This window comes from Sinohyriopsis cumingii, chromosome 15 (genome assembly GCF_028554795.1).
Source record: "Sinohyriopsis cumingii isolate HCF-2022 chromosome 15, ASM2855479v2, whole genome shotgun sequence".
Lineage (NCBI taxonomy): Eukaryota > Metazoa > Mollusca > Bivalvia > Unionida > Unionidae > Sinohyriopsis > Sinohyriopsis cumingii.
In genome coordinates, this window is record NC_142975.1 from 35568340 (window position 1) to 35589426 (window position 21087).

The following is a 21087-nucleotide window of genomic DNA, read 5'->3' on the forward strand; positions in this document are numbered from 1 at the left end:
GAACAAGAACAACAAGTAAAACTACGGGTATTGCTCAGTTGATAGCGGGGTAGTTGTGGAACGGCGGTAAATATCTAGCATGGAACCCACCTTCATACAAGAGTGGTTTAAATGTGAACTTACAGATGTAAAAAAAAAAAAAAACCACCTCACCTTTGTTCATAGAAGAATGTAGACATAAAACGGCATTCCCAAGTGACAGAACTTTATCTAACCATTACATATTTATACGCGGTAAATATGCGATGCAAGTCCGACTCCAAAAGAGATTTGTTTACGTCTTTTGTACAGTCTAATGTTTCATACCAATACTGGAAGTACCCAGTCACAAATAAATTACATTAAATATGTGTATTTCTGCATCCAGTAATCTTATTTTCACAAAAAAATATTGCAACAATGTAATGTGTAGTTGTGATGACACATTTCAAGGTAAACACTGGCACAGTAGGTCAACTCAGACCAGTGCTGTGCACCGTATCAAACATTGTGACATCACACGTGTAAGACATTTTGTCTTCCGTGAAATGTTCTGTTTATTTGGATGGAAGCTTAATCTTTGATTTATAGTTATCAAAACTGTATAATTTACTTTTACTATTTCAACTTTGTTTGGGACTATTTTGTACACACAACAAATGAAAGGTACAGGTTCTGTCAGAATAAACGAAATTATTCATTCTTCTTTCTATCTAAATATGTTATATTGAAATAAAAACTATGCGATAAAGGGAATCTCAAATGGGTAATAAATTAATATTAAATTTATGAAACTCGTTAAATAATGTCCGGCTTTTGCTCGTCAAGGCTCACAAAAGCTGGACATTATTCAACTCGTTTCATAACTTCAATATTAAATTATCACCCATTTAAGATCCTCTATGCATTATCAACATTGTGCTATATAATTGCAAGTAAGCAATTCTTTACGTTTTCATCCTCTGTACTGGGCGGAATCTTCCCGTTCTACACTAAAGTCAATGTATAAAAAATATAACAGAATAGGTAACAGGCAACACACATATATATGAAATATATATGAAACTTTTCGCATGCATTTATTATTTTATGTTGACTGTAATGATGCTTGTTTCTATGTTACTTTAAAAAGAGGGTTATCAATTTTTATAATTCGTAAAAGGTTTTATTTATTTTAATCGGACGTCTGTGTACATGTACTCATTATCTATGTTAATTATCAACTGCCCTATATAACATATCATTTCAACATCATAGTTAGCAAAATTATATATATATATATATATATATATATATATATATATATATATATATATATATATATATATATATATGGTCTATTCTACAATACTCACGTCCGTTAACTCGAAAAGTGTTCTTGCAAAATAAATTATGAAACAAAATGCATGTATGCATATTGGATCCCTCCCACCCACTCCACCCCACCCCGTTTGTTTAAGACCGCACCGGTGGACTAGTGGTTAGAGCGTCCGCATAGGATGCATTAAGAGGTTAGTGTTAGGAATTGTCGACCTGGTGTCAGGATAATGTGACTATGTCTGAGGCATGATGTCCCAGTGCCAGACATCACTATAAACTGCCACACTGCAGACATCGTAGCGATATGACTGAAAAATTGTTAAAGCTACGTTAAAATCCCAAATCACACACACACACACACACACACACACACACACACATTTATAATTTTAGTTTCTATGTAATGACCCAAAGGTTCCTTACAAAGGTTTCAAATATTCCATTTTGTATTTTTATTAAATTTATCATTGCGAAGTATAGGAAGAATTTCTTTAAATTTCGTATTTATGTAATAAAGAAAGTGTACTCGCCCGAACCTTATATTATTCTAAATTAGGAGTTTCCCCCCTTTGGTTCACATAATTATGACGAAATACACGCTGTTATGTCGTACAACGAGACTGACGTAGTAGGCCAATTTTATCTTTTCTATCTAACGCTTACTCAGTACCTTGCATAAGAAAACGCGTGGCTTCTATCGTAGTTGAGCTGCGTAGTTGGAAATAATTTTCAGGTCCGTTCATATTATAGACTGGTTTTATTAATATATTATCTTCGCAAAGCTTTATTGGTCTTTGCTAAAAAAAACAAACCAGTCTATATATTAAGTTGAGTCAGAGAGTGTAAATTTCTGTGAAATAGTATGGTGAAATAGTCACGATAAACTGAATCATCAAGACGAAGCTTACTGTGAGAGTCACTCCTCCGTCATTTTATATAATCTAAGCTTTTGAAACAATCGGTGACTATTATACATATCAAACGAGTTTGTTATTATTTTGCATTATTCAAAACAGGATAAATTATACGCCGTTTAAACGATTTTACTATGTAAAGCTTATCATGAAAATACTAGCTCCCAATCCCTTAAGTAATTCGATTAATTCTGATATTTCAGACAATGACGTCACATTACAAATATAGCATGGGAACCCAAAGTTTGTTTCATCATTATTATTTATAATTTCCTTTTAGAATGAGAATCATACAGAATCCTGATTCAAACGGTGAGTTAAATAATTTATTTTGTTAACTATTCCTGATGGTAAGTTACCAATATATGTTGTTCTATTTATTTCACAAATTTCAATGTAGATTTATCAGTATTTTATCTTGTAAAGTGTGCAGACTTGTGATTACCAGTGCTGTCATGATGTCATGCGTGATATTTGCACGCATTTCTCTAACACTCTACTTTCAGTCGTCAATAATGGAGTGAAAATATAAAAAAACGGAAAGTATCCTATTATTGTAAAAAAATTTTAGTGATACATCGACACCTGGAAAGAAAAAGTAGATAGATCTTCACTTTGAAAAAGACCACACTCTAATCTGAGAAGTCAGTGCGCTTATGTTGATACATATTGTCATAACTGAATTAATGAACACAATTATTACATTGTATTTCCAATCCACATTGTGATGTATTTAGGAAAAAATTCGGTTTGTATCTGATCATACCCAAGGCTTAGCCTAAAGCGTTCTCTTTTTATAATTTCTTGTTCACTTCTTGTTTGATTTGATTATGATACTTACCGCTACAGGTACTATTTTGATATAGGTATAATAGCTTGAGTTATTATGATGACTTAGCATATTATCTGGTACAGAATAAAAAAAGTCTTCAGTTTGTACAGTATAATTTTTAGACTGTCAGGTTTATTTCAGATATCAAAGTATCGCCATCGTCGTCGTCATCATCATCATCGTCGTCGTCGTCATCATCATCATCATCATCTAGACCATTAAGTGGCTCGCCTACACTTTTGAACACTTTGCCACCGCCAATATTGTCACAAAATTAAAATAATGACGGTGAACCATTTTCTTGTCTAAGAGGATACTGAGGTGCTTCGAAAACAAATTTGTTTAGATGGCGAGAAAAGACGAAAAGGGAACGTAAATAAAATAGTTAAAGATTGAATATTATTACAATAACGAAAAGATGTAAATGAAATAAAAGATCCTCCCACTTTTTGGTTTAATATATTGGCGACGTAAATCTATACAAAGTGATGGAGAGATAAGGAAGAACTGTTCGTCGAGGGATGCCATTTTTTTCGGAGTTTTAGTGGTTGCAAACAAACGAAGAAATATCATATCGAAAGTTGATCCTTTGCTGAAGAAAATATGATTCCGTCTGTCACAAGATGCATATCAATGACCTGTAGTACTGAATAAAATGTAATAGATGATGGGGGCATAGGGGTCCGCCCAGGGGAGGGAGCGGAGTGGGCAAGGAGATGCAGTTGCCACTCCACGAATTTGTTTTTTTGAAGAAAAAAACATCCATTTTGCTTCGCCCCCAACCCTTTCCTGGAAAAATTCCCAAGGACGCCCTTAGGGTGGGGTGTGTGTAAATGTGATAGGTGGGTTGAGATATATGCAGAGATTCCAAACTTTCATAACTGATACCCGTGAGAATAAACAATTTTACCTTATTCTGGACTCGTGTATAAGAAATGAATACTAAATAAATAACAGCTTTACTTTTAGACTGGAGTGTCGTTGGTTTGATGAAACATTAATTTAAGCTAGTGTTTGACATTCCTTATCACATACGAGCCGCGATGACTCTCTGGCTATCGTATCGGACAAACCACTGAAAGGGCACATGTTCGAATCCTACCATCGAATGTACCTGGGTCGGCTATCACGTTGTATCCATGCGCAAGGCCTCGGCACTAAATAAGCTACTTGTGTTACTGTGCCGTAAATCACCAAAGCAGACCAATCATTTCCAAATTCATTCAATAAAAGATTCGTATTATTAGCATTAGAAATAGTACATTCCATTACAGCTTATTGTGCAAGTCATTCTAAATGACAATGCTCAACGGTAAAAATATGTATGTGTCAGATGCGAACTGCGTAATAATTAGTACGCTTTCAACATATGTGATTTTTATAACTAAGCATTTATCTTTAGATATGAAGTAAGGTTATATACTATAACATCAAACTGAAATCCGACAGTAGGTTATACGCTTGAACATCAACCGTAATCCTAGGTATCAAAGTAAGAATAGTTCATTACTCTCTCTCTCTCTCTCTCTCTCTCTCATCAAATTTAGCAGAGAAATTTTAGGTATCTTCAGGGCTGGCGCTACCATATAGGCAAACAAGGCAGCCGCCTAGGGCGCTGATTTCAGGGGGCGCATTTCTCCAAATCAACAACAATTTTGAAAAAATAAATAAATAAATTTCAGTTTTATTGAGGGTCGTTTTTTATCCTGGTTTATTTCATACAGGGACAAATAATCGGGTAGATTCAGTCTGACCGAAACACCAGGCTGACCGGAACAAGCAAAATGAGTGAGTGAAAATCGCGCGAAAACGAAACGTTTAAATGTTGAAAAACAATTTATAAAAATTTATTTTTTATACATTTTAAAACTGATATTTTCCGGGGGGGGGGGGGGCGCCAGAATCTAACCTTGCCTAGGGCGCCAGATAGTCCTGCGCCGGCCCTAGGTATCTTATCATATGAATTTTTAAATAAAAGCAAAACACTGAAAAATTGACACTGGTCCAGTTTAAAGCTTTATATATACCTGTTTTATAGCCCCTTTTTCCACAAACTTGACGATAGGAAATATTTATACTGAAAGTAATCTAAATTTCAAGAATTTTCCAATATAAAAATATATTTATATTAGTTGTTTTTTTTTAATTAAAAAAATTAATTAATCGCTAGCTAGAGTCTTTATAGGTCTATGGTGGCAGTCAACAGTTGCATAGTAGAGTAACTTTAAATGACTGATATCTAAATCCTGCATTGGTGTTGATTTGTACATAAGCACAAGAAGGACTTTTAATTTTGGAGGCCATGTGATCCCGGACTTGTCCGGTCAAGATTCGAACTTGGAGCTTATTTATTGTAAGTTATGCGAACCAACCACTGAGTTATAGTGAAATCGGGCATTCATGTGTCGTTTCTCTCATATGTATCATTGCTTTCAGGTCTTGTCAACAAAAATATACAAACCTGCATTCGGAATGGTCGCCCCTACAGTCCGGTTCTTGAATCAAAATGGCATGATGGGAGAATCTTCTGTCGTAGAGAACCCACAAGAACCCACATCGGTTCAGGACGTTGGTGAATACATGAAAACAGTGAAGAACATATCTATAAACCAGAGAGCGTGGACGCATTGTAATAACCAACACCGTATCAGATGCGTGATCGTTCAAGATGAAAGACTGAAAGCAGCGGCGCTGGAAGCATTACAAAATGGAAATATGACACCGCTTATCAAAGAGGAATTAAAATGTACTATACAAGCCAAAAGGATGGCGCATGGCTTGAATGAACTCAAAGTGGAATTTACAGAACCAGTGAAATATGAGGTACTCCTCTCTGTCTGCCTCTCTTCGTTGTTTTTATCACTGTCTTTAAACTTTCCTTATAAGGATTTTGTTGATTTTGTTTAATAATGCGCATGTACATCGACAGATGCATGTACGTTGTAATTAAAACTATGGTTCATTATTTATATTGCTTGTTAGTGATTGATTCTTCTTTGGATCAAGTTCGATCGTTGTTAGGACCCAAACTATTATGATATGTGATGCCTTAAGTGATAGCATTTTCTGTCCGTCTACATTGAACATTTTTCGTGTTATAAAATGTTATTTTGTAAAACTATACTCCTTATTAGCGAATCTGTTCGCTGTTCTCCGTTTCTGACAAACCTATGGCTTCTTTTCACCAGTTTTATAGAGCGCACTCTACAGATGTTTTGAAATTCTGAGAGAGGGCGAGTATAACGTGAAGTTGCTGTCTTTTGCAACATGCACAGGAGAGAGAATGTTTGTATACTTCTATGTTGATTTAATGAACTGAGGTTTAAATTTATTTGGATATTGTACTTGTGGGAATTGTGCATGATCTACGCACACATCTAACTAAAATTATTACCCCGCTAAAAAAATCAGCTTGAATTAGTCTAAAGTACACAATATTTAGCAGATATTGCGTGTGTGTGGCAGTTTATAATGATGTCTAGCACTGGGGCATCATGCCGCAAACATGTAGCATGATGTCCTACCCAGTCACATTATCCTGACACCAGGCCGACCAGTCCTAACACTAACCTCTTATTGCGAGGCAGCTGTTAGTACTATTTTTGTAAGTCTTTTGGTATGACTCAGCCGGGGATCGAACCCACGACCTCCCGCATCCGAGGCGAACGTTCTAACCACTAGGCCACCGGATCGGTGTAGCAGTTATTAAAATAGGTAAACTAATTTTACCATACTTGACAATACCAGCTTCTTAACATTGCAATGGTTAATTGCCAAATATGTAAAATGTGGAAATTTTTTATCGGTTTATTCTATTTGCAGTTTACATCTAAGTCCTGGAAGGGTGTGTGTGTATGATCTAGATTTTTAACGTAGCTTTAAAAAGATTTCAAACATATCGCTACATTGTCTGCAGCGTGACAGTTTATAGTGATGTCTAGCACTGGGTCATCATACCGCAAACATGTAGCATGATGTTCCACCCAGTCACGTTATCCTGACACCAGGCCGACCAGTCCTAACACTAACCTCTTAATGTTGAGCGCCAAACGAGGCAGCTGATAGTACCATTTTTGTAAGTCTTTGGTATGACTCAGCCGGGATCGAACCCATGACCTACCGCATCCGAGGCGGACGCTCTAACCACTAGGCCACCGGAGCATTCAAGTCCAGGAGGTGAAATGTTTTGAAAGGTGCACATATGAAATAAGGACAAGCTGCATACTGTATAACCGATATTACATACATTAATGATACATAAAAAAATGAAAAGAATTAAAAGTTCTTTGATCAATGCCTAATATATACAATGTCTTTTGTAAATAGCTATTATAACCAATGAGGAAAAACGGGGATATGTTTTTTCATTTAAAGGTCTATACGAACCTGTAGAGTACCACCATAATTTCTCTGAGCTTATTACGGATGGAGTAGATGAAAGTAGCGGACCTAATTTAAATCTGGGAGGCTCCAATGTAGATGTCTTGTCTTCGTAAAGTCATTTACTTGTAGCTAGGGCATTATCCAAAATTCAACGCATTGTGTGTACGATAATTTTACGTCGATAACATTGTAAATTGCGATGGTTATATCTGCTTTTTCTGGAGTAATTGTTTAAGATCATAAAACTCTTCAACTTTATATCTCATTTTCAGATTCTTTACAGCAATCATTAATCTTGAAAATATTTTACATTTTATTTTGTATGCACACATAATATGTTAACTCCATTAATTTATTTATTTGTGTAATCTTTTGCCTAGGAATGCATCTTTGCAGGCAATGGATATTATTTAGATTGGAAACAACGTGCGTGTCACATAGCAAAGACTGGCAGATAATGTCATCAGTTTGTAAATTTTGTAAGATATTCTTTAGTTTAATTTGTAAAACGTAAATACTATCAGTAAGAAAGGCAAACAGGCTGGACAAAATATGACTAGATCAGACCTTTATACAAATGGCAAAAGATTGGACAAAATATTGCTGGTTCAGATTTTGTAGACAAATGTAAGTATTAAGGCAGGATGTAGACTGGCAAATAATTTTCAGTTACCGCATATACTCTCTTATAAGTAGAGTCCGTCTGCAAACTGCACAGACTCAGATCTGTGGTTGCATAATGTGCCGGTAGATCTGGGTCTTCGCAGTTTGGTACCAGTAATAGGCATAACATAACTTAGTCCCTGATATGCTTTCGCAATATGCCACGGTAGATCAGAGTCTATGTTGTTTGCAGTTGGACTCAAATTGTAAGTGTATAGATACGGTTGTTGTCGAGTTAGTGTAGGCTCAGCATTAATAACTGTCATATGATGTAAGTTTAAAGATATTTTTTTTAAGATGTGTTTTCCTGACCAAAAGTCTAAACTCCATATCAGGTCAAAACTTTATATTACTATTCTAACGGTTATTGTCAATTTTAATTTGGTGATTATGCTTTTGGGCAACTGGAAAATAATAATAATAATAATAATAATAATAATGAGGACTTAGCATAGGGCCTAATCTTTAGAAGCTGTAAGCGCTTTACAGCATTAGACAACACCTATAAGATAAAAAAACATTTAATAATATTATTACAAAAACAAACACCATGAACTTAGAAGGACATTAAAAAAATAAAAAAGACATGCTGAGAATATTTCAGGTAGGAAACATTATTAGGTCATTAAGTTTGTTCTTGCAGTCGAAATAAGTGAGTTTTGAGAGCCCTCTTGAATGTGATCACTGTGCCTTTGTGTCTAAGTTCAGTGGGCAATTCATTCCACGTTGCTGGGCCTTGGTATGCAAAAGAACGCTGTCCATATGACTTTGTTTTCATAACGGGAATAATGAGTATACGATTGTCAGAAGAGGAGCGTAAGTATCTTGCTGGTGTGTACACATGGGTGAGATCGGATAGGTATGTTGGACTAGAGTCCGACAGTGAAACGTAGCACAGATAACAAATTTTGTTTTTGATTCTGGATTGAATGGATAGCCAGTATAGGGTACAGAGCAGCGAGGAGGTGTGCTCTGATCGTGGTACTCTAAGTATGGTCCGAGCAGCTGTGTTTTGAACTTTTTGAAGCTTCTGAAGTTGATATTGAGATGAACCAGACAGAATTGAGTTATAATAGTCCTAATGGTTTGTACTTTGTCACGGAAGAAATTTGCAAACATGTCCGGAAGGTCGACTGGAGAGAAGGTAGTTTGAAAGTGGTGTTGATTTGTTCCTTGACATTAGCTTGTTAGTAATCTCGAAGAGCTCTTTGTAGCTGGAACTTTCTATGATCTTTGTAGTGTAGTGGGTTGATTTCGCTGCATGGACTATATTTGTGACATTCTTCTTAGCGACTTCATAGATTTGCTTATGAATAGTGGGTCTGGTGGAAAGCCAGAGCCTCTCAGCTTTACGGCGGTCTCTTTTAGCAGTACGAAGCTGGTCCCTAACACTGCTATACCACGGAGAACACTTTTGAATTGATACTCTGCACTTGGTAGCAGATAAAGGTGGAGGGTTAGGGACTGATACGTCAAGATGGCATATAATGCAGAGGTGATCTGCTGCAAGGTCATGGGATACAATGGAGGACCGTATAATGTTATCATCAGGTCTATGAAGAATCCAGTCTAAAATGTGACAATGTTTATTGGTGGGTTGGTTATCTGACTGTTTGAGGTTGAAAACATTAATAGAATCTATGAGTTTTGATGTATTTGGGTTTCCGGGACAGTCAAAGTGAAAGTTGAAATCTCCAAGAATAATCAGGTTGCCACCTATCGAATTTCCATAGTCCAGGAGATTCGGAAACTGCTCCAAAACTAGAGAGTCAGCCAGCTTGTTTTCTCTACTAGGAGGAGGGCGGTGTAGGCAGAAAAAATGGACTGACCTTAGCTTCAGTATGAGTTTGTTTTGGACTGGTTCAAACGATGTGTGGTCGCAACTGAATGTTGTGGTGTAGTTAAGACGTTTTATCATGGAGTTCTTTGTGATAACGGCTATTCCACCTCCGCGAGAACTACGGGGGAACGACTTGATGGAGTAACCAGTGGGTGTTAGATCCGCACACTTGGGCTCATCGCCTGATGTTTTTAGCCATGTTTCTGTCAGGAAAAATATGTCAACATTTTCGTCGTTGATAACATTAACTATTTCTGTGCGCTTTCCCGTGGTCCTACTGACTGGGCATTGAATAATGCAATGCCAGTGGTATTTATTGGATAGTTGACACAAAGGTTGACGAATTAATAGGGATTTGAATTAGGTTATCTAAATTAGCGGTCGATTTTGTTTTGCTGGTTGTGCCGAAATAAGGGAGATAACTGGGATTCTTCTTCCCGTTCTACGCCGGCCAGCTTTGAAACAACGTTTCTTTTTTCGCTTCTGTTTACATTTAGGTAATGATGAACATAGTCCCAGTTCGTTTAGTCTAGAGCACAATGTAGTGTGGAGATCCAAGGAGTGATCATTTATAGCAATTAATGAGGGTCCATCGTAGCATAAATGGGTTGACTGGCGAGTATCACGTGATGGTGCTTTGTTCAAAAACAGTGGAGCAAGACAGCTGAGGATAAAGTCTAATTTTTCTCTTTTCCAAAACAAGGAGATGAAGAAACACATACGAATTTAACAGCCAATACATAATGAACACAGTAAGGAAGATGAAAACAGGCAACAAGCTCAAATGTCATGAAAACGGCACTAAATAACGGAACAGCTGCTTCAAACCGGTTAAGCGATATCGGCCATCTTGTGTTTGTGTCACAGTATAAACACAAAAGTAAGATACTATAAATAATGTCTAGGCTGTGTTTAGTGAAACTGTCGAGTATATAGCCTAGTGTCAGGGTATTTGATCGTTAAACCAAAACATGTCCAACATTTTGCCTAGCGTCATGGTATTTGGACATTAAACCTAAATCTGTCAAGCATCTAGCTTAGTGTCATGGTATTTGAGCATTAAAGTCAAACTTGTCAAGTATTTAGCCTTGTGTCATGGTATTTGGTGGTTAAACCTAAACCTGTCAAGCATCTAGCCTAATGTCATGGTACTTGGTGGTTAAACCTAAACCTGTCAAGCATCTAGCCTAGTGTCAAGGTATTTGGTGGTTAAACCTAAACCTGTCAAGCATCTTGCCTAATGTCATGGTAATTGGGCATTAAAGCCAAACCTGTCAAGCATCTAGCCTAGTGTCATTGTACTTGGTGGTTAAACCTAAGCCTGTCAAGCATCTAACCTAATGTAATGGTACTTGGTGGTTAAACATAAATCTGTCAAGCATTTAGCCTTGTGTCATGGTATTTGGTGGTTAAAACTAAACCTGTCAAGCATCTAACCTAATGTCATGGTAATTGGGCATTAAAGCCAAACCTGTCAAGCATCTAGCCTAGTGTCATTGTAGTTGGGCATTAAACCTAAACGCAAGCGTAGCAGTATTAAGCGCCGGTTGTAGAAGCAATTCGTCATATTCACTGTTTTTTTAAAAAAATATTCTTGTAATAAATATTAGGTAATATTTTCTATGATATAATCAAAAACACAGTACATTTATTTGAGTCTAAACCATTTCAGCTGAATTCTGAGGAGATAGCGAAAGTCGAGAGGCGCAGAGAACAAAACAAGCTAGCAGCGAGACGGTTTAGGGAGAGACAGAGATCGTTAGGCCATAAACTTCACAAGGTACAATCCCCTCCTATATTATTTCTCTCTCTCTCTCTCTCTCTCTCTCTCTCTCTCTCTCTCTTATAAACAATTTATATGACGCAAAAAGTTTGGATTATATAGGTTTATAGAAATGGTAGCCATGTAATGTTCAGAAACTTCCCATCTCATTATAATTTTAAACTTTTCACGGCATTTGATGTATAAACTAATTTCATTTTTGTTCTTTATCATTTTCATCTGTGCGAAACAAGTCATTCATTTCATTATCCAAATATTTTTTTAATTTGACGCTCAGTGAACTTTTGCTTACAAATACATGAAAGTATATTTTTTCTATTTTCAGGAGACACTTAAGCTCGAGTCAGACAATACACTATTGAACTATGAAATTCGGCAATTGAGAATATTAAAGGATAAACTGCAGAAGGAATTGAATGAACATCTTGCTGTTTGCCCGTTTCAGACTTTATAGACGCTAACCCAAGCGCTTGCAGAACGTGAAGGAAATATACTTCCGATACACATGACATGAAACATTGTTAGGATTTGACCATGTATATCAATCACCTTTGATAGTGTCATAAATTTGTCAATTTTCAGGGTTGTAAATCTGTTACAAGAAATACTTGTTTTACACTGAATAAAGCATAAGATGCGTGATGCGGATAAAAAGAAAGCGAATGATTTTATTTTGAACAAATTGAATTTCACGATGGAAAAACAACATGTCAATGCACAGTTGTAAGTTATTATCGTTGTGTGTTTGCACAACTATGATGTTAATTGAAGCAAAGTGCTTGTTTTGAATAGATAAAATAATATTTAACCTCATTTTATCCCGATCTGAGTCCAGTTTAAATGTTGATATGTGCTTGTTTGCTTTAGGTTCAATCAGAAAACAAACAGACAAATAAACAAAAACCACGTGTATCCTTGACAGCAAAATTGATCTTAACGTTAACTGTAATTTTGATTGATGGATATTGATCAATATGTGAAAAGAGTATAATCAGCATGTACATTCTCTTACCTGGTAACAAAGATGATACACCTATGATATGCACTATATAGCTTTTTATATGATAAGAACTTTAAGAATTGCAGTTTTGTTCTGTAAACTTGCTTTTCTGAGTGCCCACGGAGTCAATGCGTAAGAATCAATATTTAAAGTCATTTACAATCCAAACAAATTTAGAGTACTTATTTCGCTCCGACGGTGTAGATTTATTTTCATTATATTAATGGCAGATATCTTGGTTATGATATACGTCATACTTGTGTGATTAACAGAAAGTTCATAACTTGATCTGACCAATGGAAGGTAGCAATACTTTTCTTTTTTTTTACATCTTACTATATCAGAATCATAAAAGTACGTAAACAGTACCATTTAACGAACTATAATAATGTCGGACTAAATTTGTCCGCATTGGACAGGGGTTCGACAGGTAAAACTTGATCACTATTCCCTCTCTTATTTAATTTCACTACTTAATAATCAGTCATGAAACTGAGGTTGTCACGAGGATATCCAACAAAAAAAATGAAAACAATCAACATCCCAACAAAATTACATTTTAAAGTTATGTACATACGTAATTGTTCCACTCCATGACTTATCGATGAAAGTCGTCGAAATCCTGTTGCCCTCTGCAGTACGTCTGTCACGTAAGATTCATTCAGAAATTGAATTTACAATCTGTGACGAAATAAATATTAGCATGTACTTCATCTCTACCATTCATACTGCCTCCCAAATATTGCAAACAATGATAATATATTCATTATTCTCTCTGTTTATGACAATCATCTTTTTGCATAATGTATATCATGCAAGTTTTACTATTAACTTAAATATGTTGATCGTTACGTATGGATGGCGTAGTATATTTTATAAAATATTGCTACTGTAAAGTAATAATATTAAATTTCCTGTGTACATTTTCAAGGTTTGATTTAACTTTGTTACATTCCTATCTAGTACATCTGTGATACAAATTGGTTAAATTAACTGGCATCTCTCTCTCTCTCTCTGTCTCTCTCTCTCTCTCTCGTAATTAAAAACATTATGCCTAAACGATGCATGCGATTTTGTTGACTTGTAATCACATGAAAACTGTTCTATCGAATTGTCTGTAATAAGGCATATGCCAGGTTATAAATTGATGGTTACGTATTGTATAAAATCTTTCCATTATAATTTTTGACAGTTGTAATTTTCTTTCCGACTGAAAGTCTTTGGTTTAACCAGTATATAATTAGGAAATCATATTTACTACTATAGTGATAATTACTACAATAGTGGTAATTACTACAATAGTGGTCGTTGAGAATTAAATTACCAATTTTCTCTTTTGCATTATTTGCATTATCTTCTCCTGATTTTCAACGTCATAGTATGTCTACATTTTCTTCTCGTGATTATTGTTATTATTATTATTATTATTATTGCATCTGACACACTCTTACTTGTGCTAGTTATAACGGTACTTTCAACACATTACTGGCTATGTCATGCTGACAAAACTGTGACTAAACGCCTTTCCCAAGAACACACCGCGGCAACAGAGCTGGGGTGGCCTGGGCCGGTATCGAACCCACTGCCGTGTGATTACGAGTCAGACACTTTAACAGCTAAGCTACCGCAGCTAAAACAAAATTAAACAATTGCTATTGGTCAGATATAATTTTCTCCTCCTTTTTTATTGATCTGTGTGCCATCTACATAATTGTATTTTTACTTCATCTTCCTAATGCAAAAAATGCTTTTGTTCGATTGTTGTGACACTTTAAGTGACAATCATGTGCACGTATGTGCTATACACATGGGTTGTGAGGTATTTTTTAGTCTCAGTCATTATATAAATTTTTAGAAATCAAGTTTTTTATGTGTTTTATTTGTGGTGAGTCAGCTATCTACAATATACACTTTGTATCAAAAAGGTTATTTTGTGTCATTTATACATGTGATTGGAGCATACATACAATTTACATTTTCAGATATATTTGAATAGAGTCCATTGTTATTTTTCGTAATGCGTTTACAAAACAAGGCATAACAAAAAATTAAATAAAAACATCAAAAACGAGTATCCCTCTTGCCAGATATCTAATAAACTAATGATATCTAGATGTGTACGTCTGTTCTTTTATATTTATGTCAGTGTGTGTGTGTGTGTGTGTGTGTGCGTGTGTGTGTGTGTGTGTGAGAGAGAGAGAGAGAGAGATGATGATGATGATGATGATGATGACCTTAGATTTCAGAAAAACACATTTAAGTAATCAGTTGAACAAACAGCATAAACCCTGATATGTCGGCGCTTTGGTGGACGGAAAATCATAGTCTATGTTGTCTGCAGTTGGACTCGACTTATAAACGAGGACATACGATATTTCAATAATCGTAAAAATTGGTGTGTTACAGACTTATCATTTTACTACAAAGACCACAAATATTTATAAAAGCTATTTAATACGGTACAGATTACATTGGCTCTGCATTGTTGTCAGAAAAGATATTCGCTGTGCAAACAACTGTTCTTCTGTGTTACACATTGTATCGTTAATTTTGGACCTAAGAGTGCAACTGGAATGCCACAACAATTGGATAGTTCATCCGCTGAATGAGTATTCTGAAACCATAACTCTTGGAAGAAATACCCGTCTGCAATACAATAATATGTCTTACCAACAGGACAATACCATTTTAACATGTTGTAACATGTGTATTTCCGAAAGCATGGGTTTTCATTGCAAATTTGCATACATACATACATACATACATACATACATACATACATACATACATACATACATACATACATGCTAGTTATCAAAGGAAAGTGAAAAATGCAAATGTGATTCACATATCCCGTGTGTAATTTTTAGAGAAAGCAAGACTTCCCAATTACATTGGCTAAATATGGAATCTATCGGATTATATAGTACGTCATACACTATTAATACACAATCTAATGATATATTGTACAATTATTGTAGCAAACGTCATATACCTTATATACCTGTCATTTTCTTTACATTCACCAACACCAGGTAGTCATTAGTCTGTTTTTAGATTATTAACCTTATAAACATAAACAATTCTGCATATAACATGCAGATATGCGAAATATACACACATACATAGGAAGTAGGTGTGTTAAATATGTACAGGTAATATATAAGAAACACGATCATTCAGGTGAAAATGATGGTGCATCTTACGCGCACATAATTAAGATAAAAATTGAAAAATAACTAATGCTGTTCAAAGACTAATACAAGCAAACTTGGATTAAGATTTCCTAAGTTCATAAAGCGTTTGAAAAGGAATGGGGATGGGGGATTCATTTTATCATAGGCACTGTGGAGCGTCAAGATCTGTTTGAAGTTGAGTTATAGCGTTAACGATTGTATTCTGGACGTGTTTATTTTTTTATTTACTGTGCGAATGACGCGGAGTAAAACTTAGCATCCGGACAATTTTAATTATCTTATTATTGTTAATTGGTGTTTTTGTTGTTGTTGTTGTTGTTCTTGATTTAGCCACACCTTGCTGAACGGCTTTATTCAAAATTAAGATATATCTATGTAAACACTTGTCAAAATATGTCTGATATGGAGCAGAGGTAAAACAGTTTTGACAAAATCATACAACGCTTTTTTAACATGAGTGCACCGCTCACACCACTGTCCACTTTAGAAGGGACACAAGTCGGATGATCACATGCATGTAGAGCCCCGTCCACTAGCAAAAACATAGTAAATTAAGGTGTATGCTGTATATGATTTTATGTATGTTCCAATTAGGAACAATAATCAACAATTTGTAAACATTATACACTAAAATGAAGAAAAGTGGAGAACTGGACAAGAAGCCAGTACTGAGGGGTACTTGGTATAGCACGTAAATTAACTAGGCTGATATTGTTCATTGAGTTCCTTTATTACGATACATTCAAACCGGCGATTTGTTCAGCGTTGTACTGACTTAGATAAGAAGATTAGTTGGTAAAGCTTAGTGTGCGGCACGTGTAATTTTTTACCACTCTATTGCTTCGAACTATATATCGGAAAAATCGAAACCTACAACTTTAGTTAAATTCAACAAAGATTTTTTAGATATATAATACCAAGTGAAAACTTAGAATGAACTTACAATAATGTAAACTTCTATCATAAGTGAAAATAATAGAGTTCCAGTAGTGTTCGGAATGACTTATAATCTTGAAAGTGCTGATGTTCCCATGTTCTTGAATGTGCCGATGTGGTAACAGTCCTGATAGGTCACAATGATATAACCCCGAATATCTTTGAATGAATTCACAACAACCACAAAGCAAGGCTTAAATCCATAATGTCAAAAAGCACATTGCAATTTCAGTGAATACCTTTTAAATAAAGGATTCCTCTAAAGTTATATCTCTACACAACTAACAATGGCCATAGAGACGGAACGTAAAGTAGGAATGAAATAATTGTACTTCCTTCAAACTTAATAGACTCACTTGACTTATGGCACAACAAAATGGCCTGAAATTTCCATAAAATTAATAAACAAGGTCATGTATGTTTACTCAGATTTTAACAATTAAGCTGACAAAGTGACACCATGGAAAGACCAATTTCCAAGTAAACCTTTTGTTTACAAAGGAAGACTATGAATCGTCCAACGATCACTTTGAAAGAAGGTCAAGGTTAGATGTACGTATGGTCCGTCCTAAAAATAGCATGACAACGAATAATACTGTAACAAAACGTATCAGTGTCTAGTCTGAGATGCAAAAATCAGTTAGAACTCCACATGCTTACACGTTAGTTTTTGTGGCAATAAAAGGTATGTATTGCTGTCACTGACGGGATAAATCAGTTTTGATCTGAATAAATAGAACAATAAATAAAACATGTTATGTGCTGTTTAATACGATTGTATACTCCCACATGTCCTCAATGTGTTTACACTATAAACATCTGTGTATATATATATATATATATATATATATATATATATATATATATATATATATATATATATATATATAGAGAGAGAGAGAGAGAGAGAGAGAGAGAGAGAGAGAGAGAGAGACTATAATTATAGTATGTACGCTGTATTATTGATTTAGCACGAGATGTATACATTTTCATTAAAATGAAAATTTATACTACGAATGGTATATCATAGATACACCATACATAATATACGGTACTAGAACAAAATGGTACGGACAAAATGGTTCGGACAAAATGTTAAGTGGACATAATGGTGTTGGACAAATTGGTATGGATAAAATGGTGCGGACACAATGCTACGGATAAAATGGTATGGAACAAAATGGTACTATGATTAATTGGTATAGACAAAATGGTATGTTTTAAATGTTGCAGACAAAATGTTATGGGACGAAATGGTATAAAATGGTACATATATTAGAATTTCGATTGCTAATGAAAATAATAACTACCTAAAATCATAATAAAATTTAATTTTATACACATATTAAAATATTCACGCATCCATAAACTAACTGAAAAAGATACCAATACAAGAAATTATCACCTTGCAGGTTTAGATCCAGTTAAAGTTGTATTTGATTTTGAATTGGCAGAGCTCTTCAGAATATATTTCCGATGGCAACATTAACTGGATGCATCTTTCACTTCGGTCAGTGCGTCTGGAGGAAACGGCAATCAGAAGGTTTTTCAGAACGTTATAGAGATGAACCTGATTTCGTGCTTCTTGTCAAGCGTCTTCTCGCTCTAGCATTTATTCTAACATATAGCGTCATAGAAGTCTTCGAATATCTGACCGCAGATCCAGCATACCGACAAATTGAAGTAGTATGTGATTACATGGAGGACAACTTCATCGGAAGACTAAGGAGAAAAAGAAGAGGTACACCAAGATTCGCAGTTCAGTAGTGGAACCAATATTCTAGAGGCATCGATAACCTACCTAGCAGCAACAATGCACTCGAGGGTTGGCACAATGCTTTTAGCAACGTTGTTGGTTTTGTTCATCCGACTGTCACAAAATTGGCGCAAAAACTACAACAGGAGCAGCATAGCACTCAACTTCAGCGTCGTCAAATGGAACTGGGAACAAAAACCGGAAAGAAGAAGAAAACGTAAGTTCGCATCAACGAAGCACTTCACACCATAGTGGTCGATTACAATAACCGAGATCCGGTTACATACTTGGGAGATATTGCTAGAGTGCTCAATATAAATGTTATCTGACTGCGACTAGGTTAAAAGGTTGGACCTCATATGATACATTTTATTTGAGTATGCCTTGGATGTGTGACAATTTTTTAGTTAATTTTTTCTATTTCTAAACTATTTTATAGCGGTCAGAGGTTTTGTACTTGTCTTTTGTCATGTTGTTTTGTAGTTTACGCCTTATTTTTCTTGAATTGCTTTTTTATTTTAAAATTGTTTGTATAAGTAATTATTATAAATCATCCATGGTCAGTTCGCAATAGCAGATTATTAATGTTATTTAGTAAAAACTTGTCTGTTTTTTTAACATTTCGTATTAATAAAATTGTAGTCGTACCATTTTGTCTGTACCATTTAATCCTAGTACCATTTTGTCCCCTACCATTTTGTCCGTACCATTTTGTCGGCACCATTATATCCATACCAATTTGTCCAATACCATTGTGTCCACGTAACATTTTGTCTATACTATTTTGTCCGTACCATTTTGTTCGCTACCATTTTGTCCGGCCACCTAATATACGTATATTTTATTTATACCACATACAAGTTTTTATTTTATATGGGAGATAAAACTGACGGCCATAAACTACACTTTAGGGCAGTGAACTCTTCAAAACCCTTTGCATGTTTGTACTCAAAAACAAGAAGTGCTGTAGTGATTCATAATTTCCTGTACATTTCCATCATTTTAATTGCTATATGTTTCCTTTAGTGCATGCAAACATTGAATTTGCAGCGGAGGTGATGGTGGTGGAATTTCAGGCCATCCCAACACTGTTTTGATCGATGACCGATATATATCAACGGCGATCTGTTCGAGTTGATAACTGCCGGTTGGTATTCCAACAACTGTCCAGTCGGGAGTTTCCCCGGTGCCATCAGCACTGGGTTTATTTTTTATCTGCAAACACCAGCGATTATTTGATTGTAATCTACCGACGATTTTGATATGATATTTGGCCAACTATGATATACTCGCAACTGTGCAAGAGAAATTTCTTGTACTGAAATCACAGTTGGAAAATTATTACTGAATTCAGGGGTTGTTGAGCTTGTCGATATCATTGTTGTTTTTGTAGGTGCTGTATTTGCGGCTATCTGCTGAAGTAGTTCTGTCATTATTATTTTCATTTTCTTTCAAATGGTGGATTTTACCAAGGATTTCATTGTATGTCTTAACCATTACGACAAATTCGGAATCTGATATCGTTGTATCGTCGAGGCTTGATGATATCAGCGACGACACTTTAGAATATGCTGTTGTGGCTGTGTTTAATTTTACAACGTAGTCGTTGTGTTTTTTGGTCGGGCACGTGGATATCTTTTTCGCGATAATATTAAAAACACCGGCGATGGCAGCCGATGATGAAACGCATATTGTTACTGCTACTGCAATTTTTACTGGCGTTAGCGCTGACAATACTACCCCGGTGGACGCAACTAAGGCAGATACTGAATAAACTATAGCATCCAAGGCAACTACACGCCGCTTGTATTTTTTTACTTTCAACGTATACTGGTCAATGATGGTTTTTAACATTGATTGCCATTCGCGTACTTGATCATATCTGTAATGTTGTGCTACAACATCATGTTGAACTGTCAACTCCATTATTATTTTACACAGTAACCAATTGAGGTGTTTCAGCAATAAATTCCAGACACCACCAGTGAGATGCTGCGTTTAATTTCTTATCAGCTGCTTTCATTATAAATGTTTCTTCGGTTCCGCTTTTTAATATAACAGATACAACCCCAGAAAACTTATCGGTTGAATGCCGCCAGGGATATGTAGTAAATATACTAAATTTTGCAGCACTGAACACAGACAGCCTATACACGGTAGTGACTTCCGCGGTATGTTTGATTGGATTATTTTGCTGTGACCATGTTGCGAATCCCGTTGACACTGTGTATACCACGTTTGAGTTTTCTTAATCGTATCCAATGTTTTTTGATATCAGAAAGTTTCATGTCAGCGGTGAGCGAAATACCAAAGAATTCCTCTGCGGTTTCATTAATTTTTCTAAAATTTCTGCGAAGATTTGTAAACGTACCCATGTGAACATCATACTCGGCCCGCAACGGGGATACTTTACCATCTATGGTGCTGTAGTTAACGTCTACATATTTTTTCGTCGCGGCATCTTCGTAAGATGTTGGATCTCTT

The 21087-nt window shown here is 35.5% G+C and overlaps 1 protein-coding gene across 1 annotated transcript; it reads left to right on the forward strand.

Moving 5' to 3' along the window:
* Window positions 1–2446: 2446 nt before the first annotated feature.
* Window positions 2447–14828, forward strand: LOC149781595 (cyclic AMP-dependent transcription factor ATF-3-like). Its single transcript, XM_089935647.1, has 4 exons — window positions 2447–2525; window positions 5482–5868; window positions 11604–11711; window positions 12040–14828. Exons 2-4 carry the CDS (start codon window positions 5518–5520, stop codon window positions 12166–12168), a joined length of 588 nt encoding a protein of 195 aa, XP_089791773.1. The 5' UTR covers window positions 2447–2525; window positions 5482–5517; the 3' UTR covers window positions 12169–14828.
* Window positions 14829–21087: the final 6259 nt, after the last annotated feature.